At 41.5% G+C, this 27,124-nt stretch overlaps 1 protein-coding gene across 2 annotated transcripts in view; it reads left to right on the forward strand.

Annotated features, from left to right (window-relative positions):
• The first annotated feature begins 657 nt into the window (after positions 1–657).
• AGK (acylglycerol kinase) overlaps positions 658–27,124 on the forward strand; it is a 35,422-nt gene continuing 8,955 nt past the window's right edge. Inside the window, exons 1-12 of one of the 2 annotated variants that reach the window (XM_041487502.1) lie at positions 663–955; positions 8,739–8,778; positions 12,598–12,677; positions 13,954–14,029; positions 15,377–15,469; positions 16,387–16,419; positions 18,351–18,445; positions 20,499–20,568; positions 21,354–21,433; positions 23,478–23,535; positions 25,791–25,935; positions 27,006–27,103. In XM_041487502.1, the coding sequence (XP_041343436.1) occupies positions 855–955; positions 8,739–8,778; positions 12,598–12,677; positions 13,954–14,029; positions 15,377–15,469; positions 16,387–16,419; positions 18,351–18,445; positions 20,499–20,568; positions 21,354–21,433; positions 23,478–23,535; positions 25,791–25,935; positions 27,006–27,103 (969 nt within the window). In that variant the 5' untranslated portion in view covers positions 663–854. Of the gene's footprint in view, positions 956–8,738; positions 8,779–12,597; positions 12,678–13,953; positions 14,030–15,376; positions 15,470–16,386; positions 16,420–18,350; positions 18,446–20,498; positions 20,569–21,353; positions 21,434–23,477; positions 23,536–25,790; positions 25,936–27,005; positions 27,104–27,124 lie in introns of both variants that reach the window. The other variant, XM_041487503.1, reaches the window with a different exon arrangement.

Consider the following 27,124-nt stretch of genomic DNA (forward strand, 5'->3'; position numbering starts at 1 on the left):
TACACTTCATACATGATACGTAAATTCCATTCAAACAAAGGATTCTGTCTGGTCGTCGTCAACTTCTTCCTCTGAATCCTGACAGCATCTTCAGGGCTGAGCGAGGCAGGAAGAAGTTAGTTTCTTCTGCTAAGGGAGCAATAAATTCTTTTTCTCTGAAAGATTTAGGTGTCCTGTGGCTGCTATCTCGGTGCGAGTCCTCTTTTAAAAAAAGTATCTTACATAGCATAGTTTCTATTTTAACATTGTTATAATCTAAAACTATATTTAACACACTACTTAAGAAAATTAATACAGCATAACTTTCTAACATAAGACACATAATATTCATTTTAATATTTGCGAAAAGCCAATCATAAAATACACATTTTTCACACTTGTGAGTTTTGTTTTGATTTTCTTTGATGTTCTTGTTGTATTTTGTTTGGTTGGTTTGGGTGTGGTGTTTTTGGCAGGTTTGGGGTTTTCTTGGGGGTTTTTATGGGTTTTGAGGGTTTTTTTTGTGCTGGCGGGGGCAACATCATGAATATTTTTATTGACGTGGAAAGAAGACCGATTCACTTGCGTCCTCCGCGACGCTCCATCTCCATCTGCCCGCGCTCCCGGCAGCGTCAGCGCGGGCAGCCAAGAGCCCGTGGCAACAGGTCCGGTCGGGGGCTGGAGCAAGGCAGCGAGCGCCGGGACTCTGGGAAGAGTGAAAACTCTTTTCCTTGGGATTCGCGGGGCTTTATTTGTTTGTTTGTTTGTTTCCGTGACGTGCGGCCGGCTGCGTGCGCGGAACGCCGGGGCCGCGGGAGCCGTTTCCAGCCGAGCCGGGCCGGGCACGGCAGCGGCCCCCGGCGCGGCGGGGCACCATGGCGAAAGTGCTGGCGGCCCTCAGGCACCACTGGAAGAAATCCACGTTCGGAGCCTGCCTGCTGGGCTGGGGCGGACACTGGCTCTATGGCAAGCACTGGTAATGCCGGCTGGGGCCGGAACGGGCGGGGAGGCGGGAGGGAGAGATGGAGGAAGGGGGAGCGCCTAAAATGGGGGTCGCCTCTCGGAGGCCCCGGCAGCCGGAGGGGATGGATCTCCCTCCTGCTTCAGCAGCTGGGGACGTGGGAGGCTCAGTGTCTGTTCTGCCTTCCCACGCCTGCCGTGCTGTAGGGCTGGGGCGGGTTCAGGCGGGAGGTTTAAACAGAGGGGATGTCTGGCTGGCATGAGCAGTGTTCGGGCCTCTTGGAGAGGAGAAGGTTTTCTGACTTAACAAAGAATGTCGTGAGCCACACGTGTGCCTTCAGCTTGCTTGCTTTGAGCCTGTATTATAAGGATGACTGGAACCAGGCCTGCAGGGTGTGCTGAGCGTGGCTCATCCCAGCGTGGTGGCCCTGTGCCTGTGGCCTTTCCCTCCTCCTGTTTGCTGTAGCGGGAGCCTCTGTCTTTTTGAGGCCTGGCACTGTAGCGGGAGCCCCTGTCTCTTTTTGAGGCCTGGCACCCGCAGCTTTGTGCTGTCCCCCACCGCGTGCGGTCTTTGCTGCTGTTGCCCACCCAGCTTGGAAGAAGCCTGGCAGCTGCTCCTCCCCTAAGTTATACCTGGTGGTGTCATTGCCACTGCTTACCTGTGGAGTAAATGTCCCTTACTGTAAGGAAAATTGTCATTTGTGTTTTTAAAAAAGCTGAGTTTATCTTTTAATCCTTGCCCTTCAGGATTGTGGGTAATGCATTTGACTGAAAAGCAGGTGTAGCCAAATTATTATTAAAAGGTGTTACTTTTGGTTCTGCTGCTTATCCTCACTGTCTTAATGATTTTTAATTGTTTACTCAGGTTTTTAACAATGCTCTTTTCTGCTTACATTGCAATGCTGCCAAAGCCTCGGTGGAAAAGTTAGGAAAATACATCTGTTTATGCTGTTTTTATACTCTCTTCACATCCTTTTACCTAGGGACTTTGGCATTAAATCAACTTTTGTTTTGCATGGTACATCTGCTTTAGTTGCTTGCTTCTTACCTGAAGCACTGAGGCTCAGTGTCCCCTTTGTATCTGTTGTGTCAGGGAGTTCTTGTGCCTGTGTGCTGTTGGTTTCAGGTGTGCACTGTTCTCTTGTGTGGGGGTGGTGAAATTGTGTTTGGATCACAGAGAATGTGGAGTGTGCCACAGGTGATGTAGCGGGGAATAAGGAGGAAAATATGAAAGGCAAACAACCAAAAAGGGGATCTTCGGTATCTAAATTTTGGTGTGTGGGGGTTGTTTGCCCCAAGTGTAGGCATGGTGCTTTAACCCATATGATGTACTGGGGGCAGAAGATTTTACATATCCCATTCTCCAATCTCCCTATTGTCTGTAAAGGAAAATACAGTATTTCCTTAGGAGGCACTGGAAATGCAAGGAAAGAAATCTTGTGATGACAGACAGCTCAGTGAGACTTTGATGCAGGCCATAGCTACTGCTTTCAGAGTTTCAAACACTGTTTGGAAACACTGACAACTGTTTAGCAGTTTCTGGGCCATTTCCTGCAGAGAGTTGTTTTATCCAGGTTAGAGAAAACAAGGAACAAGAGCCTGATGACAAGAGTGTAAAGAAGAGTTCAAAGGTGGTCTCAACAGCCCTTTGTGATATTCTGTGAACGGTGAGGACCTTACCTTGTGGCAGGTGGACAGCAGGGAGTAGGCCAGGATGCTTCTCTGCAGCTTGTGGGGATGGCTTTTGGTGTGTTTTTGTACATTCCCTGCTCCTGTGTCTATGTCCCAGGTGTGCTGAGGAGCAGGGAGGTGCCTTTTGCCCCATGAACAGATGGCCACAGACAGCTCTGGGAGAGGTTAATGAAGGATCTTTAGGGGCTGGGCTGGCCCTGAGGCTTGTTGTTATCCCCATCAGAGGCTCAGTTGCTGTGCATGAGCCATACCTGACTAGACTGATATTTGCCCTTTGAGAACACATTTAAAGTGCAGTGAGGTCTTGTACTTTGGTTTCTGGCATCACGAGTTCCTGATGAAGGGCCTTGCTTCAGCACAGCATTGGCTCAGATTGGCCTCTGACTTCCTGGAAGTAGCTGAGATGTTGGTCACTTATTTGCAGCCGAAGAAAATTTTTGTTTGCCGTCCTGCATCCCTCTTTCCGTCCTTGTGGGTTTTCTAAAATATTTCTCTTGCAAGGAGAAAGTGATTTGCTTTTTTGACTTCTCAAGGTTCTTTCTTCTTTTTGATGCAGCAGCCATGATGCCTGCATTAAGTGGAGCTATTGTAAATAACAATCTGTCCTGCAGATAAATGGCAGCTCTTCTGTAGTCAGTCTCTCCAAGCTCACAGAAGAGCTCTGAAGTACTTCCTGAAGACTTTGGAGGACGCTGTATGAACAAGAAGAATGTTGCCTTTTCCAGGCTCATTCCCAGTGCCTCTTCCCTGCCTGGAAATGGATATGGAAGTTCCCCTTGCACACCCTGAAGAGTGTGCTATGGAGTCTGGTGTGGATGCTCTTGTGCTCCCTAGGGTGTAAAGGGAAGAGGGGCATGGAGTGTGGTAGATCATCATTGAATTGGTCTAAAGGTTGTGGATGGCAATAACTGTAAAGGTTGAGGAGCTGCTTAGTCCTGGTACTTTCTTCCTGCAGCATTTCTTGTCTGGATCAGTGTTTTAGCCTTTCCGTTCGGGGGGTGTTTTTTCAAATGCTGACTGATTTAAAAGTATGGAGTATTGGACGAGCAGGAAGAATTAAAGTAGGAAGCCTTGTGCTTTTTCCCCTTCTGCCATTCAGTTATTCTGAGCATGTGATAGTGCAGAAGGTACCTCTTCACAGGGTTGTCAGTCAGGAGGTGGCAAAGGTTATACATGTATCAAATGGTAGGAGTTATGTCTGATTGAACTACTGTTAACTGGAACCCCACTGCCGTTTTTGCAAAACCATTATGCATCTTAAAATTCCTTTTGTTCTCATAAAAGAATATGCTTTAAAGATCCACTGTCTTGCATTTAGGATAGCAAATACTCAGTGTTAAGTTTCAAATAACTCAGTGTTGCTAAATGTGAAGTTGCCTGGATTGCATGAATTTATGTATTAGGCTCATTTTAATCTGTAGCATATCATGTTGCAGGTACAAGGGACACTTAATATTAAGCTAGATCAAAGCTTGCAGGGTATGCAGATTGCCAGCTATCTGCTCATACACAGTAACGTACTTCTGCTTAACACAGGTGAGCGTGATTACAGATAAGGATTGTTCTTTACCATTTGATTGTTCTAAAATTTTCACCAAGTTTGGAATCCCTTCTCAACTTTATGTCCTGGGTCACCTTTCCTGAAGTGAGCTGCAGCTGTTCTTTGTATACCCAGAGGGTGCAGTGAGTTACTAGCTCTGTCAAATCAGCAGAAATGAAATCTCCAGCATGATGAACATCAGCTGAACTGATTGTCAGATTTGACCAGACTGTTGCAGTGATGTCACTGCATAAGTGATCATCACCATGTCAGGATGGAGACCCTAGATATTCTACTGAGGCAGTGGACTCATCACATACTTAGTTTTACTCTGTATATGTTAAGGTATTGACATTCTCAGTAGAAAGTGCTGGCAAAGCACCTGAGCCTTTGACTGCCTGCCAGTAATCCTGAGTGGTGCTGTTATCTACAATTTGAATGTTAGTCTCTGTTTGCCAGCTGATAACTCACTTTGTCACCTTTCTGCGTATAGTTCCTGAGTAGCTGACTTTATTTCATCCAAACTTTGTCAAAAAAAACAGAGTATAAATTCTGAGTCTTAGGTAAAGCTGATGAAACCTAAGATTTGTCTTTCATGCCCTTCCAAGGCCAAGATGGAAGTAAATTCTAATACCCAGTAAAGAGGATTCTGTGCTCTTGCTGTATTAGAAGCAGCCAAAAAAGCTCTCTGCTAAGATAAAATCTTTTTCAGGAGTTCTGATACAGCTCCTGAGGGCTGATCCTGTGTGCACAGCTTTGGTCAAGTTTCTCCTCACAAAACTGTTTGAAGGTGCGGACACTAAAGTTTTTAGACTTCTTCATATTTGAGTATATTTAATAGTCTTAGATTTAATGCTGATAACCCATTTTGGAATGAGATACTGAGCTTCTTTTTACATTTGTAGTGTGATCACTTTTAGGGGAGTTGCTTTGGTTGGATCTAAGACCCTTGCTGCAGCTGAGAGCCTCAGACAGCTTCAGTTCAACTTTGTTGTCCTCTTCTTGTTGCATTCATTGCTTTCCTGAGTGACTTTGATCATGGGAGCTGTCTTTCCACTTTGGCTGCTGCTGGCTCTTGGTCACAGAACTCAGCCTCATCTTGAGGAGCATCCATACTAAATTGTGTGGATCTTGTGCTTATGTGTGAGAGTGTTAATGCCCTATTCCAGCTGAAAATGTTCAGGACAGGGGCACTGGCCAGCTGTCCTGCCCTAGGGGTGTTGCAGAGAAATCAGAGCAGTCCTGTCCAGGCAGGTCATATGGATGTTGTGCCTTGTGTGCTGGCAGCCTGGCATGCCTGGGGAGTGGGGAGCTCTGCCCAGTCACTCTTGAGTCCTTTCTGTGTTGGTTCCATCCTTTGCTGTGAGCCTGCTCTGGTCTCCACAGAGTCTGTACTGCTGTGGCTGCTGGCCTTGAGGCTGTGCTGGGAATGTTCTCTGTGAGTTCAGCCTAGGACAGCCTCTTTCTTCCATACCCTGCTGCCATTGTTTGTTCTTCTCCGTTTCCCAATTTTTTACTGCTTAAGCAAGTTGGCCCAGCTGTAAGCTATGTGATGCTTAATTCTCACAGCAGGAAGACAGTCCTGAGTTTGCCAGCAGATGCAACACTGCTTGTCTGTTTGGCTTTAAGGCCAAATTGTGTAGATAAGACCTTAGGGGAAACGTGAAATAAAAATTGATTTTTAGTTTGCTGTGGATATGGTGCAAGTCAGAAGAAATCTCTTTGTATTCTTTAAGGCAGTGGAGCAATTTCCCTCCACCTCCACCTGCTCATGTTTGAGGATTGTTGAAAAAGCTTTGTTGCTACCTAATAGTAAAAAATAAAGTAGAAAAAAATCAACAAAATCTTATGTTTATTACTAAAGTCTCATCTTTTCTGGGAGCTGGTGAACAGTCATATTTTGAGAATGAATACATACTGAGGCAGAAGACTTCAAGAAGTTACCTTTTTGCTGGTTTTCACATTTTTTTCTAGCTCTATTTAGTGATTGTTATGACCTGCAGAGGACTTGCAGGGCCAGTTGGGGTAGTTTAGGTGAGCCATGTGAGGTGAGTAAATGCAACAGCTGGATGTAGGAGGAGGACTGCTGTTCTTACAAATGCGTCCCTGTGAGTGGACTTGTACTGTTTTTTCTGGAGTTTGAATCTAGTTAAGTGTTGACATAATATTTTAAGGAAATGAAAAAATTCCTATTACCTGGCATCTTTATACCACATCTGGGACATCCTTGACAAACTCAGATGACTTTGAAATGTCCCAGTTGAATTAAGTGGAAGTCTTATGGGTATGGTTGGGGTGGTATGGGATTCTGGGTGCTGTGCTGCTGGAGAAGTGAGACAAATCACCTGGAAATTGCTGGATGGTGAATGATTCTTCTAGTCTCAGAATCTAAACATTTCCTTTGACACTAAAATGGTAAGTGTTAAAATAGGCTTCTTCTGTCTCTTTAAGTGCTTCAGTGCAGGAGAAAATCAGCATAAATGTTGACATCTAAACTGTCAAGCTTAATTTTTATGGGTAAAACTCACTGAGGTGAATCCTTGACAGTTGTTTTGAGGATCTTTGAGGTTGAGAAAGAGAGCACAGTATTTTCTGCTTGTATTTGGGAAATGTTGCTGGAATTCATTTTAAAGACAATTAGCGCTGCAGCATAAAGCTGGGGGCACCAGGAAAACAGCCTGGCTGACAGTGTGACAGAGCTTGACTTCTGAACAAAATAGCATCAATGTCAAGTAAACAGATAACGTGGGTTTGGCTGGGATTTGTTCAGAAGGTTAGGACAGCAATTCTCAAAGACATCCACTGTGCAGCCATCATTTGATAGAGGGGGCTCCTTGATATCCCATAATATTTCAGCTTTATGTATTGAAATCGCAATAATTTTCTATTTGCTTTGGCCACACGTAGTCACAGAGGGAGGTGAAAATGTCCCTGTGTGAGGGCTGAGTCCACACTGTGCCCTCAGTGGTACAGTGTGGACTCAGCCTGTCACGCTGTCTTGATTGAGCTGGAATTAGCTGTGACACTGCTGTTGCACAGCCTGGAACACCAACCTTTGCAGAGTTACTTTAACTGGTGCATTTCCTTCATGTTAGTGCAGTCAAACCCAAGGCTGTTGCTCCTCTAAGTGATATTGCAGGTGCTTAATACAAATTATCTACTCCTTTGGTTTTAAGGAGCAAATATGACAGCATGCCTCTGAGGAATTCTTTTGCAGACATTCCAGTTACTTGTTATCCTGATGAGGTATTATTCACATATTTTCTTTTTGCATGCTTGAACTCTTCCTTTGTCTTTTCATTATTGCCAGGAATAAATCTGGCTTTTATAGTGTAGTTATTTTCGCAGAACCCAATTTTATATCTCACCTGAAGTCACCCTACTTCTCGTTTCATGGCACTGCAGCATCTCTTGGTGATGCCAAAAAGAGCAGCTTATGTAATTCCAGTGACAGATAACCAGTGGAAACAAATTACTACTGTAAACCAATGGAATTAAATAGATGGCAATTGGGTTTAGCCTTGCCTTTTTTTCTGCCATTTCCATGGCAGGGTTTGGCCTGATGAGCCACACCTTGGGGCAGAAGTGTGCTGTTCTCCTAGCCCCCTGTTTTTGTCTGGTTGGCCTTTAATCCTTTTGGTCGGTACAGTGTTTGTTTTGGTATGCTGACTGTAAGTGGGGTTTTTTGTATGTGATATTTTGAGACAAAAATACATGGTCTTGCCAGGTGTTAGGCAAGGACAAGCTGGAGGATGGAGAGTGTTGGTATCTGGAGGACAGGCAAGACTCTGGGCACAGCAGAACAGTACTTGCCATTTTGTCTGTAAGGGGAAGTAGGGCATTTTTGGGGCTGGGGAAGGAATAGACTTTCATTCCTCGCTCAGTAGCTGTGTCTCCAGTGCTTGCTGTCTGTATACCCTTGCCAGTGACAAGTCAGAAATGTATTTCTGAACAGACCATTTGTCACATATCTAACACTGAGCATCTCTCTTTTGTTTTTACCCTTCACTTAATGAGATGAATGTTTTCCACCTTTCTGAGTTACTGCTTTGGGCCATGCTCAGACCTAGGTGAGTGGGAGGTGCTGCATTAAAGTGTGTTTGGCTTGCAAACTGATGGAGAGTTCACAGTTGTAATGCACAAAGTCCTCTCTAGAACCCTTCTACACTGCCAGAATGGTAAGTACCTTTAGTGTAAACACCAGGCAGCAAGAACATTGGAAAAAACCCACACCTGAGCTCTGGAGTACAGTTATGTAGCAATTTAACAAATAAATCACAGTTACGCAGTGTGCCAGAGCTTACATAATCTCAGCACACTTGGCAACCTGGTCTTTGTTTTCTGCTTTTCTTTTCTGTAGAAAGAATGCTTGTGTGCACATGCAGAAAAAGAAAATGCATGTGTGCATCAGTGGGGGTGTTTTATCCTTAAAATGTTTTGGGGTTTTTTCTGTTCCAGTGTTGTCAAACTGTGTGTAAAAAGGGTATGTACCTACATTTTAAAAACGAGCAAATTGTTTTAAACTTACACAACGTAATATCCCCTCTCTTTCTGTCTTACCTGATAGTGATAACCTGCTACGAAGAGCTGCATGCCAAGAAGCCCAGGTAATACTGTTTAAAGTAATAAAATTAGATTAAAATCTGCCTCTTATCTTGGTTGTGCAGGGCTCCTGAGATTTTCCCAATGGGCCTTTCCTACATGTCAAGCCTTCTAATGATGCCATCATCTGTGTTCTTTCCCTTGACGCCCAGGGGAGGATAGGGGTACTGCCCCCTGCGTGTCCTGGCTGCTGCTGCAGGGGGGGCAGCGTTATCCTTGATCTTAATCACTGCTGGAGCTACCCAGACCTCCATTGCTGCACATGCAATTCTCTGTGCCTGTAAACTTCTAGCAGGGAGATGATTTGTTGATAAGAGTGAAATCCCAGCCCCACCAGGAGGGGTGTGTGCTGGGCAGAAGCAGCAAAAACCACTTTGTGTCAGTGCTCAGCTGCAGAGACCCTGCCCTTGTCTGTTTGACACTGAGTGACTTTATCAGGGATGCCAGCTGTGATGACTGACTGACCCAGCTCTTTGGGGACCCATCTCCTGGGAACTTAATAGGGACAGCCTAGTTGCTGATCAGTGACAAGGAGGCCTCTGTTCAGGGGGGAGAGTTACTCTCTTTGGTACTGACTGTTGCATTTCTTAGTTTGTGGCCTGCATGGGCAAACAGCAGTCAACAAACTCCCATACTGCAATATTCCAACAAACAAATCTTGTCCTTAATAAGCAGTCTTTTGGAGGTGTAAGTGCTGCTGCCCATGGATGACATCACTTCTGTAGGATTTTAAGAGTTTTTACCTCCCACAAATAAAGTTTATTCTACATGATAGATCTTTGACATTTTGCAGGGTGTAACGCTGCTCCCATCATTGCATACTGGGGCCTGAGTAGAATGGTGAAAATTGTTTTTCTCAATAAGGAAGTGTTGTGCACCTGAATTATCCCAATTTTAGCCTGTCTGCTGTTGAAAGATTTTCACAGCAACTTGTCTTGTGCAATGGATCTTCATGCCAGAATAGATGTAAGGGAACTCACTGCTCATGAAAAAACAAGGAAAATTTTTCCTTGAAATATTGCTTTCATAAACCATACGTGTAATTTCAGAGTCTTTATGTTTTCAATATTCATTTTTACTACATAATAACAAAGTGATAAAAGTTTTTTATATCACAAAAAATAGCCATTAATACCTCAGTATTTGGAAGCATGCTGACCAAATTAAACCAATTTTTTTAAAAGGAGCTGATGAAGTGGTTTGTGTGTATTGTCAAAAAGGTGTAAGTCCTAAGGAAAAGACTGGTACCAGCAGACAATTCAGTTGTGGAAATCCTGAATTTCCCATTTCTTAAATCCAGTTATTAAGTGACGGGTTCTATTCCATTATGGCTTATTCTTAAAAATGAAAATACAAAAGCACTGTCAATAAAGCTTCCTGCAATTTTAGCGGTTAAAGCCAGAGAAAATGTCCTGCAGAAGGCTCCTACATTAGAAAGGAATGAACCAGAAAGCCTAGTAATCAATTCTTGCTGTAATTTCCATTCTCACTGACGCGTCATTGCCAAATAGTGCTTGAAAACACTCAGCAGTACTGCATTAAGGCATTAAGTGTCTGGTATGTTCTTCAGAATAACAACAATCTAAAATTGTTTGAAAAATGCTACTTGCTTTTATAGTGCTGTATATAAGTATCGGAAAAAAATAGAGACAAACTCACCAAAGAAAAAGTTTAGTTTGAATTAAGTGTGTGTGAAGTTCTTACCATTTTTACATTGGATTTTTAGGTTTTTATGCCTGTTACATTATCATATTTGATGAGGGAGGTGCCTTCCTGAGAGAGAATCCATGACAGCAGTACTTCATGCAAAGGTTCTGCTGTGTGTGTCTGAATTTAAATACCAGTTTATGATGACAGCCTTGGTGTGGCAAAAGATTATGGAAAGATAAATTTCTGCAATAAAGAACCCATTTATCATATTTTTAACATTTTACACCTCAGTCTCTGGGATAAGTCAGTGTCAGATGACTCGGTCTTCCTTGGCAGATCAGTCTTGCTGATTGACCTTGTTGCTGAAGTCTGGGCATGTGTAAAGAGGTGCTGTTTAGCTGGCAAACAATTCACTCAATGATAGTTTTCTGTAAAAGTATGTAGTTTCTTTTCTGGTATTCATAAAGCACTGTAAAAGCTTTGTATAAAGGAATTTTCAAAGATGTAGAATAGTGGTTGTCATTTTAGAAGTCCAGAAATATAATACCTGGAAGTGTGCATGTGACCAGAAAGTGAAAAAGGCATTGGCTTACCTAAATTGTATCTTCATATATATATATTTTAATAACCACTTTTATGGTATGACTATAAGTTGTCTTTACTTATGTTCTGCTCTGAAAGACTTCTTTCAAAATATTTTGAAATATTGCATTATTTCCTGTCTGACAAATCAGCATTTGCTTTAGAAATGCCCCTGTATGTAACATAAATGTCTAAGTATATTACATAACGAAGCAATTATGTCATTACTAATAAAATCTTTATGAGCCGTGTTGGGTTGTTTAGAGCCTTGCTAGATTGTTTGGAGCATGCAAATACATCATATTGTGCCCCCTAAGAAAATTAGTTGTTTCTAACAGCTGTAACATGCTAGAGGGCCCCTATTCCCCAATTCCCACCCAACAATTGTAGTATAATAAGTTGGTCTGTTTTCCAGCTGATCTTTGAGTAAAGCTTAAGAGCTATTGATTTGTTTCACTTTCTTTGAAGATTTCTTTACTCTCAGCAACTTCTCTCCTGCTTTTTCTTTCCTGAAGAAGAAATTTGGATGTTTTAAGCAGCACAGTCAGCTGTACCTTTCTTTAAATTGAGGTTTCCTGAGCAAAGTTTGCAAGTGGAATTACTAATAAGTTTAAATAGCTAACAGCCACTAAAATGTACTGTTCTTTGTGTACAGTATCACCTCCTTCAATATAAAAATTCTTGCTAGGGAGTTAACTTCCAAGGGAAAGGGGAAAAAAAGCCAGGAACAGTTGACTGGGCCATGTTCAGCACAGTAGTCTTTGGTTCCTACTCTTTGTGGGGCTTCTGGATGGTATTGCTGAATACCTTGTATTCCTTGTGTTCAAATCCAGTATGATTTGGTGTGTTAGTGAGGCTACCTTTAAGTGACCTTCTAGAAGCTTATAGAGCAGGATGTAACGTGTGGAAGTCTTGCATTTCATGGGCTGTGCTGAACAGCTTTGGAAGTAGGTCCAAAGTGTAAGAGGCTTTGTGGAGAAACTCTCAAAGAATTTAAAATTGAGACACTTTTTCAGAATTGAATTAATAGTTGAAGAGGAATTTAATGATTTTTATAGAGAGAGATTAGTTTAAAAAAAGTATAAGAAACAATGGGCTTGCTTATAGGTCAAGGCAGATTCTCTTACAATTATCTTTCCTGTCTTCAAAAACTGAAGCATAGAAAATACTAAAATGAGTAGAAGAGATAGAGGAATTAAGTTCAGAAGTTGGAAAGAATGCAGAAAGAAGGTGGCATGCAGGTGTATGAGGATTACACATGGAAAGAAAATTCAGTAACCTTGGAGTCAAGGAGAGCTCCCTGGATTTCTGCCCATTGCAGAAAACCAGAGGTTGACAAAAATGAAATGGTAGCGGAATTAAAAATTAGCTAAAGAGTACTTAGTGATGACAGTGATGGGAGCTGCTGCTAAGAATGCAGGCCTTTGAATAAGAGACCTGTACAATGGCTGAAGATGGAAGACATTTGAATGTCATGAGGCTTGAAAGCCCATTGTAGCCCAATAATGCATTTGTAGAGATGCATTATTTTGAACTGTTTTAGCAGTGTGCTTAAAAGATGAACTGAGCCCTGCTGTTTTTCTCTTACTTAGGCTTTTGGCAACCAGCTGATGCCTGCCACTATGCCACTGAAGAAAGCAACAGTCTTCCTCAACCCAGCAGCTTGCAAAGGGTAAAATTCCCCCTTCCTAGCACTCTCATTTGAGGCACTCTCTCTGCATTTTTCTCTGCTGTCCACTATAAAAGCTAGCCAAATTTTTGAGCTCATTTTTGCCTCCCTCTGATGACAAGCTGGTGCTATGTAACTATGCCAAACTTTATTTCACCAAAAATATTGGGATGAGAAATAGAATTAGTTGCTTGAGGTGGAAGAATGATTTCTAAACATTTTTTTTCCATTTTTTTCTTTAATCCTGTGTTTTGCCTTTGTCATTCCTTCGTATGTAGAATTCCTATGTATTCCTTCCAAACTTTTGCATGTGATATATTTCCATCCTCAAAAACTATAGAAGTAAGAGATGACCTTGATTGCTTCAAGACTTGAAGTTGGCAAGAAATGATCTTACTTCTGTGGGAACCTGCCCTTGAAAGGGATGTGCCCACAAACTGAGAGGCTAAATACGGACTTGGAGCAAGACTCCTGGAAGAGGTCGGCTGCTATTTTTACATCCTCATTAGCAGAAAAACCATAATCTTGGATGCGATGTGTGTCTATTTCTGCTGATCAAATAAGCTTTGGAATAGTTGCATTTTGTGGAGGGGCAGAGAGTTGTTACTACCAATATGAGGGGAATATTATAGCTGACATGAGAGTGCTTGGACTCATGCTTTTATGAGTCTGGAAAATGCGTGGAATTAACCAAGTCTCATGTTTCAACTTGTAAACAATTTATAGTTAATGATATAATTTTTGATACATATTTTGTTATTTGATATAATTTGATGATATATATTTTGTTATGCAATGATATGCATGAAATTATCAGTCCTACAACAAAAAAGGTCAGAATTTTGTTTCTAACCTTATTTAATAATATATAGTAATAAATAATTTTAAAAATACTTCTTAAAGCCTACATGGGCCTTCCTTATGGTCCTAAAGGCTAGTGCTATGTAAGTCATTCATTTTCTAATAAATTTCTTTCTGGAGATCTTAATTTGTTTTAATGGGTTTTTAAAATTATTTTTGGCAAAAGTTAGATAGCATCTTGTGCACTTATTAAAGCTGCAACAAAACCCTGACACCTGAGATATGAGACTAGAAACATAATGCATTTGAGCCACGTGAAATCTCATCTTTCCTGACTGTCAGGTTGAGTGACTGATTGTGGAGATTGAATGCTTGGTTTTAAGTAGATTTCTTTTTGCTATTCATTTGTTTTTTTCCTTTTTAATTTTTTTTTTCAGCCGCAGGCATCATTAAACAGTTTTTACTCTGTTATTTCTAGCAAAGCTGGGAACCTTTTTGAAAAGAATGCTGCACCGATCTTGCACTTATCTGGCTTGGATGTAACTGTGGTTAAGGTAAGAACTGATAGGTCCTGTTACTGTAGAAATATTGACTCTCTTCTTTCTGCTCTTGAAGAATTGAAATTCAAATCTGTATGCATTTGAAATTCTCACTTGTCCTGCAGACGTCTTACAGGAAGAAATAAATACTGAGATATTAGGCCCATACCTAATCTTTTTAATTCACAGTTGGTTTTCAAACAGTGTAGTGAGATTTTAATTTTCAGCTAAAGCAGTACATATGCTTGTTCTTCTGTCTAAAGCAGCCCTTCTATAATACATGTTTGAGAAAAAAACTCTCTAAATATTTGAGTGCTGGCTAGTGGTGCATGCCCATTGCTGTTGAATTTGTCATTTTTGCCTGAACTTAAAGAATTGAAAAGTGAGGAATTTTGACATGCAGTTGAACTGTTCAGATTAATTAAAAATAACCTTTTATCTTTACACTGAAATTATTTCTGTCTCTCTCCAAATAATTCAACATTCCCACCATGAAAGCAGAACACTGAGCTCTAAATGGTGTGAATTAACAACAGGTCTCCTTTGGAAAGAGAAGAACAAGGAAACATTGAAGGGATTCTGATCTTTCTGTAGGTTTTTTGAGGCTGTGATATGTGGATTGCTTAATAGTCAGTGTGTCCTAACAGCAAAGTACTCTGATGTGCATCTTTCTGTCTTGGAATCTTTTCCACAAGGTTTAGTATTAAAATGCTGTTTTTATTAATCCCTTTCTCTGATCATTAAATATACCTAGTCCCACCCTATGAGAAGAAATCATTTTGCAAGACTTAAAACTGATGCTTGGTAGTGTTAGACCCGACAAGTTGCCAAAACAGGGCTGGGCCAGGAAGTGAGGTTGAGATGGCTCTGTAAAAGACATGAATTTTGTAGAAAACAGTTTTAATGGTTTAAAAAGTCAGTACTCTTTACTGCTAAATCTGTTGTCAGTGGCTGTCAGGCAGTGGCCTTTTGTGTAGTTGATGCTGTGTTTCAGGAGATGCACTTGAGCACTTTGGCTGTTAAAGATAGTGGGAGTTTTTCTGCAAGTGATTGGCTTCTGGATTTGTTTCATTGTAATATTACCTGCAAATTAGATGGTTGCTGTGACATTCTAGATCTATTGAATAAGATTTCTCTGATATTTCATTTAACTTCTGTGTGTGTGTTTATTGCACATATTATATTATGCATCAGACTGGTTTTATAAGTTGAAAAAAACCTCTGAATGTAAGTAATATACAGTACTGTGTGCCTATATAAAAATAACTGTAAACCGGAGAGATAGATGATTCTTTTTTCTATGAAAGAGATATACTAAAAATAGTAATTTGAGTGCTCATGTTTGGATCTCTGTTTCTTCAGACTGATTATGAGGGACAAGCAAAAAAGCTTCTGGAATTAATGGAAAACACGGATCTGATCATTATTGCAGGAGGAGATGGCACAGTCCAAGAGGTACTGCGGGAGCCTGGTTTGTTGAGAATCATAGTTAGGCCAAGGGCAAGAAGATTGAGTCTGTGCAATGTAGCAGCATCATAACAACAGTTCCTAGAGATCTGTCCAGTTTAGTATCTGTGTTTTCAGTAGATGTTCTAATATTCTGGGGACAGAACACTGTGCTTGTTGGTATTAGTGTTAAGACATGATGGGGGTGGGGGCAAAAGGAGTGTGTGACATAGCTGTCTTCCAGAACTTTATTCTAGAATGAGCAAACTCTTTGAAGGGACATGATTCAAACCTTTTCTTTCTGTGTGATGTAGTTGTAGTGGTTTGATTTTCAAAGCTCCTTCCTTTCTATAAACTCCACAAGAGGAATTCATATTTTGCTTAGTGGGAATCAGATAATTTAAAAATTACGTGGGAATGGTAACAAAGCGTGGAACGTATTTAATAAATGCCTATTGTCAAGATGATTAATGACAGAAGCAGAACTGGGGGATACTCTGTTTTTCAAAACTGTATTTTATTCAAGCAGTTCCTGATGTCTAACTACTGATTTCATAAGACAATGGCTAAATGGATGTAATGAAGAGAAAGACATCAGAATACATCTGTAGGTTCATTCTGGCCTTTTGTTAATTGCACTGGCCAGTGCTGGTTTTGCATTATGCAGACCATCATTCAATGTTAAAACATTTACACTGGCATTGGTTGTGGTACCAACATGTACTCAGGCACACTCATAAATCTGCTGTTTCCAACATGTTTGCGGGCTGAACATGCCTCCTTTCCCATGTAAACAACTGTAGCAGCTTCCATAAAAGGGTAGCTGCTCCTTAAATCTTCTCAAAGATTAAATGTGGTTAAGAATTTCATAGGTTCTTACTGTAACTTTAAAATAAAATTCTTCGAGCATGTCCCATGTTTTTCAGGTCATAACTGGACTTCTCCGTAGAGCAGATGAGGTGAGAAGGTGTCATTTTAAAAATTGTTTTTATTTCTTGGAGTGTCTTGTGCATCCACTGTGATCTCTTGGCCTGAGCTGCCTCCCGCAAATACTTTGCTTACTACTCTGGAGCCAGCTTTCTGTGCAACAGTCCAGCTGGACTACTGTCCTGCAATGCTGCCTGCTGTTCTTTGTTCCCTTTCTGAGGGAGTGCAGTGACTCCCAAGCCATGGCTTTGGGAAGTTTCCAGCGTCAGAGCAGGGATTGTGGAGAAGCCAAATGCTCAATTTTCAAAGACCCATGGACCAGCTGTGCATGCCACTTTGTTTGGCAGAAGCATTGGGCAAAAGTACATGTTTTTCTTGTATTTGTTCAGGCTTGAAACTGAATTCAGTTATGGTCACTCTCCTACTGCTTTGGGATTGCTTTGCTGTTTCTTCAAGCAGTGCATACCTACCTATGCAGATGGCTGCAGTAAGCAAATTTTAACCTCTCAAGGTGGATCACTCTGAATGGAAATGAGATAGATTTATCTTTTTAAAGTGGGAGAACAGTGTTATTGAAGAAAGGAGGGAATCATTGTTCCCAAAACCTTCTCGCAGGAGCTGGCAAAAACTCTATTAAATGATCCAGACAAGATTATGATGATACCCTTGGCAGCTAGAATTGTATCTGTTTAGGCATTTGCTTTGTGTGAATGTGACGAGGGGGAGTTGCAACCAAGTCAGTATTTTTAAAGGAAGGCTAGTTATTTCAATTCTGATACATCATTGTTTTAAATCTAATGTTATTATAGTTGGATCCTGAGACTTTTATTATCTGATGATAGTGGAAGCAAAGTTTAGAGGCTTTACTGGCTAGTTTCTCTTTATTTTTTTGGCTTCTTATCTTGATGTGGCTTGGATCGTTTTGCAGTAGTGTGGGGAATTCTGCATCCAGCACCATTATGGGTGGAATACTGCATTGTAGTATTGCCACTGTGTCACTTCCTGTCTTTGGCCAAGGAATTCTTGTCCTTCATGTCTCTCTGTCCTAGGAGGAGAGATCTGCACTCGAGCTCCCTCTCTCTGTGCCCTGCTTCCCTTTTCCCTCGGGGGTGTCACACCACTGTTGCTTGCATAAGAGCCTGTGCAAGGTATTCCAGAAGCCCTGTTCCTAGCAGCCAGGGGAGCAGAGCTTGACTGCAGGAGCTGCAAACAGCCTGTCATCTGCACACTGCAAAGCAGTGCTGAAGAAAATGAGAGCAGGGTTTTTGAGAGTGTTGGCACTCACAGGTGACACAGACACAGCAGGGGAGAGGGCTTGGGTGTGCAGTGAGAGGGAAATTCCCGGGTGGCTGTGGATTGGCTGTGTCCTGGTACTACTGACAGCATCCACCTGGAGGGGTGTGGTGCTCTGGGGTAGTTTACACTGGTTTGCTGACACACTTCAAAAAGCAAGGTTTGAGATGAGGTACAGGGTAGTAACTTGCTCCTTCAACAAGCCCTTTTGCTGAACAGCTGTACAGAAAAATAATATGGTCAGTGACTTCCAAAAATTAGACCTTCTGCTGCTTCATGATTTGGATGGCAGAGGAATAAATTAATTTCTCTTCCTTAAGTGAGAAAATCTCTTTGCTGTGCAAGGTTACTCTGTCAGAGGGGATTTCTGCAGTGGTAAATGGGATTCAGAGCCTGTGATGCCACCACCAGTATTAAGGAAGATGGCAGATTGCTGACAGAATTAGTTGGGATGTGGCTGCCAAAATGGATGTAACAATGCTCTTAATGATTACAGAGAGCTCCTTTGTACCCAGTTGGCAGTGGCTTCACAGATTTGGGTGCCATGTTCTGAGTCATTGTGTGAGGAAGTGCCTGGTGCTCAGTGCCAAAGGGGTGATGCCAGACACAGCTGTGATCTCCACACAGGAAGCTTCATGCAAGTGTTAATTTACTCTCCTTATGTCTCCAGGCTGCCTTCAGTAAGATTCCTATAGGATTCATACCCCTTGGAAAAACTTGCACTCTGAGCCACACACTGTACCCTGAGAGCACGAATCAAGTCCAGTAAGTATGACATGTTTCTGAAACATGGTTGGTTGTTTTCAAGAAGCAGTGCTTCTTGGTAGCTTGATTCTTTTCTTCTTCTTCTGTGTTACATAGAAGTTGGCAGTCTCTGGGCAGAGCCTGATGATTCTCTGGACTTACCTGAGTTAATGACTTCCAAAAACTGACTAAAAATTAAAAGAAAGAAATGTATGTATTATTAGAAATCATTTGCTGTGACTAATTCCTCTGTGATCGTGTGATGCTCAGAGTTTAAAAAGAAAAAGGGATTAAAAGGATCAGCCTGTTAGGAATAGCTGAAAGGGTACAACAAGGATATAGCAAGGATGTGACAAAATAAGCCAAAAATAAGTCCTCTTTCTGACCCTTCTCCAGTCTAAGAACTCTAGAAACCGGTCCGCATATAGCCTGGTTAGGACCTGCAAAGTAAGGCATACAACAATGTGGGAAAGGTTGGATCACATTACTGACTTTTGCAGGTCAGGACTGACTTTTCCCTATGGTGGGACTGATGCTGGCAGTAATCCAACAACCCAATTCTTCAGCATTTTCAATATGATCCAGTCTGGTGCTATCTGTTGACTGCAGTTCAATTTGCTGCAGGATTGTTTTGTCCACTTATAAGGAGAACAGGGAGTCAGTCTTTCTTTTCCCCACACTTCATTTCTTTTCAATTTTTCCCTTCCTCTCCTCTCATAATAATAAATATATTTCTTCTTGATCCTGAAATCTTTTCACTCTCACTCTCCCAGTAACTCATTAATGTTGTTCTTTGTGGAACCCTTGCTGGTATCCATCATACGTAAAACCCACGAGTCAACTGGCATAACATCCTTCCTTAAAACTACCAGAGTGCTTTGAAGCTCAGGAAGGTGGACAAGGCTGTAATCAGCAGCTAAGATTAAAGTAATAATTTATGTTTGGATTCTGAAGAAGCTGTTTGAAATGGATGATCTTCTTGTGCCAGGGTAATGAACTGTGCAGGTGGGACTGCAGCACCCTGGAGAAGTTGAAGATAATTTGGTCAATAGGCTGCTTAACAACCCGCACCAGTGACAGACCCTGAGTTAAGAAGGGCAGAAGTGATATTTTTCGAAGAAATGTTTGGGCTTTGGTTCCTTCAGCACTCTCTTAGGAGTGTAGGAACTGTGAGGGTCTTAGAGAAAGATAAGAGCTGGGAGAGAAGATGGGCTGTGGGAAGAACTGCTTCCTTATCTGTCTCAGTATTGTAATCCTGATGAAACCAAGGGTAGTTTCTCCCACTGATTCATATGAATATTGGGCTGGATATGAAAACTGCATTTTTTCCTTGCCCAGCTGAGACACTGGAAATGTATGCCATGTGGAAACTAAATATTACCCAACTTTGAAAACAAAGAAGGGGTTTCAATCAAGTATATACTTTAAGGTTTGAACATAGGCTATTTAGTGGACTCAGACACTTTGGTTACAAAATCTTTACAGCTTGAACTGACAAAAGTGCCCTGGCTGCAGTCCACAGCTTAATGGAGACCTAAACAATATGGGCACTGCTGACAGGTGGATTTACGTTGATTAAAAACTTCAAAATAAATTAGCACATACTAATGCAGCTCAATCTCAGACACGTGAGTTGAGACCAGTCATGCTGTCCCATTCTCTCCCAGGCTGTAATACTTGCTACCACTAAAGAAGTGGTATTCTAAAAGAATTATGATTTGGGTCCTTAGTGTGTTAAGTATCTGAAAGAGGAGGTAACACAGTTGGCCTCTGACCTCCTAGATTAGCTCAAAAAGGAGGAATATCTCAAAAGCTTAGGCTGATAATTTCCTTTCACTGTTTTCTGTATTTTGCTGTTTGTTAGGTTTTGTCATGTGTTGCAACCACACGTTTTGCTTTCTGATTTCAGTTAAGTGCAGCATGTTTCCCTGGGGTTTTTACTTTTGCTGAAAAAAAGCCTTACCTGAACTCATAGTGGAATTTGCTGGGGAAAAAAAAAAAAAAAAGCAATTTTAAAGTTTACTCATTTCCTTTCTTTCTGTTTTTTTTCCTTTTTTTCCTGTTTGTTTTGCAGGCATATTACTAATGCTACATTGGCCATTTTGAAAGGAGAGACAGTTCCACTTGATGTCTTGCAGATCAAGGTGAACGCATCTACTTATTTGGAAACCAACATTCCTAAAACTTTCCTATTCTGATATTTTTATGTTTGCATGAACTGGTTTTCCTCTGTGTTTTGCTGTTACGCATTTTAGTTTATGATATCAGCAGTTCTGCTGGCAGTCATTTCTCACCATGTGCTATGGCATCAGACAATCTAAACAGAAGAAAACACTAGAATGCTTCAACATTGCTTTTCTTTGAGACTCAGAGAGCATTGATGAATACAATGAAAACTTACTACAGTGGTGTTTCTGTAGCAATGGTGAGAGATACCAGTAGCTGTCTGCTGATTTGATGCATTCCTGTGGATTGTGAAGTCAATAGCTTTCTTTGACAAATGGAAAAATACAAAATGGGAAAACCTTTGAGTATGCCTCGTATGGTTTCTGAATATTATTTTTCTGTTCACTTGTAGAATGGACATTTCTGCAGCAAGAGCCTTGTATTGCTGTGCAGAGCTCCTTGCTTTTGGCTAACAGTCAAATCCACAAAATGAAATGGCCATTGCTGGGTGTGCAGTCAAACTCGGGCTACCTGTTCAAAACTTCACCTCTTATATTCCTCCCTGGAGCACATGGAATTTACAGTGCTTAAATTCTGCTAAGCTTTATTGTTGTTAGCTCTTTGTCATACCACTTCTGTTAAATATCTGTGTAGAAATTTAACAGAAGTTTTTATGTAGCAATGCTGTTTTTCCAACTTCAGAAAATAAAGTTGGAAAAAAGGTAAGAGAAAGCATTTTTGCAGTGTTTATTTTTCTTTACAGGGAGAAAAAGAGCAGCCTGTGTTTGCAGTATCTGGTTTAAGATGGGGATCTTACAGAGATGCAGGAGTTAAAGTTAGCAAGTAAGAAAATACTGTTTTTTGAAACGGTACCCTTTATAGTATCTGTTGCCTAAAAAGACACACTCCCCTCTCTCAAGTAAGTCTTTTTCTGAATGTAGGCATCTGAGAGGCAGAGGCCCCCACTCTTGCTCGATCTTGCATTACACACATGGGAGTGTAAGATATATCAGAATTCTTGTGATTTGAAATAAATATTTGGTGCTGACCTGTTGTTTTAAGTACTTACTTTCTTCTTGCCTTGTGATATCTGCTTCTGGAACTTTATTCAGATTGTAACAGGGAAAATCTCTCCCTTGAGTAAAGTCTAAGTAAAGTAATTGGCCGTTGTTTTTTGTCATCTGCCAATGAAAAGCTGTGTGTGTACTCTGAAACTCAATTCCAGCAAGGGACATCAGATGCAGTAGAAATGCCTTCAGGTTCGTGCCAGAAATTGCATGGACTGTGCTATCTGATGACTGTTTTCTGAATGCTAAACTCATAATTACTGGACTTTCTCCAAGTGGACACTTATCATGTCAGTGTCTGTGTATCAAATGACAGGCATTATCTGCTGAAGGAGCAGCAGTGCCAAAGCAGCTGACTCCCCAAACTCTTATGGAGGAAATGCAAGTTGTAAGGAAATACCATGTGCTTTGTGAATGAGCTGTCTTTGTCAGGAAGAAAGAGGTGGCAGACCTCTGGAGTTTGTCTGGCAAATGTTTGAGTAGGTTTAAGAGGGGGTGGGGGAGATGGAGTAAATGGTCAGGTTGTTTGTCCCTGGGAGGCCAGGGACATTCTTAGAGGGCTGTGTAGGTGCTGAATTGGCTGTGCTGCAGGCTCTCCTGCTAATTGCAGCCCCCAGTTCAAAGAAATGCACTTCTCTCTCCACTCCTACTGGGCTTCCCACCCATGCCCTGGTTTTTGCCTGGTGTCAGCCTTCACATCTCTCCCTGCAGCGCTTCCCTTTTGTAAGAGTCCTTTGGGCTCAGTGCTGGAGGCATGACAGCGCCTTTGGTACATGAGGCACACGAACATCATCAAGCCTTGCTTCCTTCCATAAATGTTTTTGAATGCAGAGAAACACGTCCAGCTTGGAAAGCACTTCAGCAACAAATGAACAGGTGCTCAGAGTCTGCTTGGAACAAAATCCTCGTGTGCTTGTCCTGTTTTTATACTTTCCCACTTCATCCACTTCTGCTGCCCCTGAGAGATGGGTTATTGGACTAAAGACATTTGGTGTGTTCCAGTGCAGCTGATCTTAAACTGAAAATAACTCAAAGGGAGTTAAGCCATAAGACACAGTTCCAGAAGTGTGTCTGGCTATTGCTCTACTAAGGACTGTGCTGCTGGAGACCTGGTGCTGTCTTATGTTACTATTTTACAAACCATTTCATGGCTTAAGGGGAGTGGTGGCACATTTGCATGCCTTAATGGTTAATGAGATCCTTACATCTGCAGGACTCTTGAGCTAATGCTGTTCAATGTGCTTTGTTGACCCTCTTTGGTGAAAGACACTGATCAAAATGTGTGCCAAGCCTACCTAAATACAGTCACATCTTTAGATTCTATACAGTGCTGTGTGGCTGGCAGGATTTTTATTTTGTAAAACTCTGATTTCGATGTGAGAATCCTTTGGGACTAATGAATGTTTGCTGGTTCTTTTGTCACTGAAGCGTTTGGTTTTCTGTTTGTTTCCTCCAAGCTTTGGAAATATGCTGTATTGCATATTGTGGAGATGCACACCACCAGCTGTTAGACCACAGACCTTTGAATCATCCCCAGTTGTCTCATAAAACAAAGTAAAATTCTGATAGTGGGATGTCCTGCTGCCCGTAGTGAAGATTGTACGCTGCGTTTTGGTGATGTGTAACTCAGGATAGGGATGTCACTTCTAGACTGCTGGTGATGTCTAGAAACTATCTTACCGTATCAAAAAGCTAAAGTGTCAGGGAGCACTAATTCAGTGGCAAACAAGTCTGTGTGCTCTGATTTCATGCAAAGTTTTCCCCTTTCCCAGTATTGACCCCTGGATATCTTAGAAGTTCTATTTCTGTTCTTTTTCCAGGTACTGGTACCTTGGGCCTCTGAAAACCAAAGCAGCTCATTTTTTCAGTACATTTAAGGTAAATATTAATTGTAAGGAAAGTGTTTTTGTTTCAGAAATGAGCAGGCTGACTTTGCTTTGTATAATTTGTCTGTGAGCTTTTGTGAAGGATTCTGATAACAATATAAAATGGGACTAAAACTCAACTTGTTAGAAAGCCTACCAATTGATAGATTTACTTCTGAAGAGAGGAAGGGGAAGAGAAATACTTCTAAAATTTTTTAAAGAATTTTTTCTGCAGGATCACCAGGGGAAGCCAGTAACCCTCTGTGAAACTGGTGAGCAGCAGTGGTGAACTGCTAAAGAGCTCAGCCACATTTTCTCAACACTCTTTGTAATAACATTTCAGTCTGATTTATTCATCTGGCAGAAGGGTCTATAATTAGACCGCTCATGCACATTGATAATCAGGCTTCCTTGTGTAGTAAAATGAACATGGAAATGAATAGCTTTTATCTCGCCTGTTGCTTAAAATTGATCCTGGAAAGATTAAAATTTGACCTGCATTAAAGGTAAGGCATTTTCATTCACGTGGTTTTACTTTTCTCTCAACATATAAGGAACCTCCTGAAAGGCAGTGAAAATGCCCTGGAGCTGATGCCCTGGAGTAGATCAAATAGTGCAGTCTAGCCATGCTGTCTGTTACAATGCCAATGCTTCCTTTATAGGCATCTCCTGTAATGGGGGTTTAATAGTAATGTATCCAGAAAAGTTGAGATGGGTTTCCCCCTGAACCCCATCCATAGAAAATTTGAGATTATGCTTCTGTGTTCTGGCATTCTAAGTAGAAACCTATTCTTTTCTGTCCACCTCCTTTCTCACTTCCTTTGAGTCCTTAGGCTCAGCTAGGGGTGGATTTCTCTGGTGAGCTATTAATTGTACATTAAAAAGATCTGGTTAACCTGCTGAAGGTTAAAGAGAAGTGTCCGCTTCTTCAGCCATTTAGATAGAAAACTTTCTACCTGATCTCACCTAATTGTGATATTCACATTGCTGTATGTGACTCTTATGCTATCATTTTTTTAATTTCTACAAGAAGTGTCTCCAGCCTGTTGAGTTTAATCTCTTCCTGGCTTGTGTTTGCTGCTCCACACTTCATTATTTTCTGGTTTTACTGGGGTTGTCTCTTGAAACAGGATGACCTGTAGCTGAAAAAAAAGTGTAATTGGAAATAGCACCTCTGATATTGGTAGGGGCATTGTTATGAGTGTTATCATCTCTTCTAGAATACACAGGCTTAAATTATCAGAGCATTGCTGCTTTTCCATTTAATCATTAATATTTATTGTTTGTGTACTGCCCTACTGATACAACCTCTGTTTGTCCTGCTTATTATGTAAGTATGAGAGTGGAGTCTTTCCTTGCTCTCAGAGGTGTGAGGTGAATTAGTTTAACAATCTGTGCTATATGATCCAAAACTACTTCTGAAGTTTTGTACATAGAAAAATAATTCTACTGAGTTCATGTGAGCTTTTGGCTGTGTTGTTTTAGTATATAAATTTAAAAACCAATTAAATTATTCCCTCCCATAAGTCCTACGTTTGGAGCATTTCTGAAATTACTTTCAAAACATTGACAGGAAGTAAACTTTGTCAGCATCTGGAGATACTTCAAAAGCTAAGGTTCTTCTGTAGCCCTGCTACTGGAATCTGAAATATCACCAAGAATAATGTGTTAGTACTTTCCTTTTTATTATTTTTAATGCTTTATAAAGCTCACATGACTTCCCTTAAGAGCTGTTCTTTTGCTGTTTAGAAGCACCTGACTATCAGGTCAGGTCTGGATTGTTTGAGTTGCTGGAGAACAAAGGCCTGTCAGGTTTTAGTGCCCCTTGGCTGCACACAGCACTGTAGTCTTTGTCTGTTTGCACTGGATCCTGCTGAGCAGTTGCTCTTTGAGGTTGCTTTTTTGCCATGCAGAAACCAACTGTGCTTTCAGACATTACTGTTGACCTGGCTGGTTTGGATTGTTCCCTCCAGCCAGAAGCAGCTGTGTCACCCTGCCACACATCAGCAACAAAGGAAACATCCCTTCACTCTCTGTTCGTAGAGGGGAAAATGCCCTCACTTCTGTGCAGGAATGGATTAGAATAGTGGATTTGGGAACTGTGGATAATCTTTTTGAAACTACAGAAATGTCATCTCACTAATGAACCTGGAGACTGGAGAGCCATAATGTAGGCTGAGGTAGTGGGGGGTCTAAACAGAATAAACAGGAAATGCCCTAAACAAAATGCCCTTTATGTTCTGTCTTCTCTTTCCATGTAAATCCAAGGAGTGGCCTCAGAAACATCAAGCTGTTCTCATGTACCTGGGTCCAACTGAGAGACCTCCAGAAGAGCCAGAGGAGAAATCATCCAGACCTCCTTTGTATGTGAGGCTTTACAGACGACTTCGATCGTACTGGTCATCTCCAAAAGGTGGGCTGGATGTGTTCTGGCATAAACTCACATGAAGACTCTACTCCTCTAACAGATCTGGGGGTGTGTTGTGTGGAGAGCATGTCTACTTCACTGCTCTGTTCTGTTACTGTTTTGGTTTTTTCTTGTTTCCTTTTAAAATTTATTTAAACTGTGATTTTTGTCAAGACGGTTGTAGTGACATCTGTCAGAAATGGAACAGAGTAGTCCTGCCTGTGTTTGTGGTCTCATAAGCAAATACTCACTTGTAGAGAACCCAGGGTGTTCCCTGGACTCACAGTTGCCTTTGCAGTGGAGGTATGCACTGAGGATACTTGGCACTTCTGGGTGAACCAGCAGAATGGCTTCTTAGTGAGCTGGGCAGAGAGGAGCAGCCCTTGTTTTTCCAGGGTGGGGAGAGTTGCTAACACAGAGCAACAAATGTGACTTTAAATAGAACAGTACCATTTGGGCCAGGCCTAAATTTCTCTTAGTATGTTAAATTCTTTCTGTACCATAAACTTTGTGTTCTCTGAGCCTCTCTTGGGTTGGGCTGTTGTCTGGACAGTGCACGTGGCAGGCCGCAGGAGGAAGGAGAGTGGGTATTTTGCACAGCCTGCTGCTAAGACCTTGTTCCTCCTTGGCTAGCAGAGGTAATTCATGCATGAACATGAACCAAGTGACCTGGATATGAGAACTGAACTGTGGAGCTGCCTCCTGTAGAAAATGTGTTACCACAGCCTCTTGAACATCAGATTCCTGGTTTTTTGGTATTAGTATTTCATGGGTTTTCTCAATGTTCTTGCCACTAGCCCAGGAGATCTGTTAATCCCTGGACATAAGGACTCATGTGGCTGTGATGTACTGTGCTTGACAGTCTTTTCTGGTACTGTGTAAATACTGATGGTATTTTTTCTTTTCTTCGGTACTCCTAAGCTCCCTCTTAATTTTTTTAAGATTTTGACATCTTGAGAAACAAAACTAGTGGCCAGAATGGCTCAGACTGATTTTTGTGTCTGGCATCTGCTTCATAGTGATCTGTGTAATTAAATTCCATTTAATGACTGGTACCTTCTCTTCCTGTTGCGCAGAGTTCCCCCAGGAGGTAGCCCGAGAGGACTGGGAAGAACTGAAGCTGTCCACCATTGAGCTTTCCATTGCAACTCGGAACAGGCAGCTTGATCTAGCAGTAAGACCATAACATAATTGG

The sequence above is a fragment of the Pyrgilauda ruficollis genome, unplaced genomic scaffold, assembly GCF_017590135.1.
Source record: "Pyrgilauda ruficollis isolate IOZ18807 unplaced genomic scaffold, ASM1759013v1 scaffold80, whole genome shotgun sequence".
Lineage (NCBI taxonomy): Eukaryota > Metazoa > Chordata > Aves > Passeriformes > Passeridae > Pyrgilauda > Pyrgilauda ruficollis.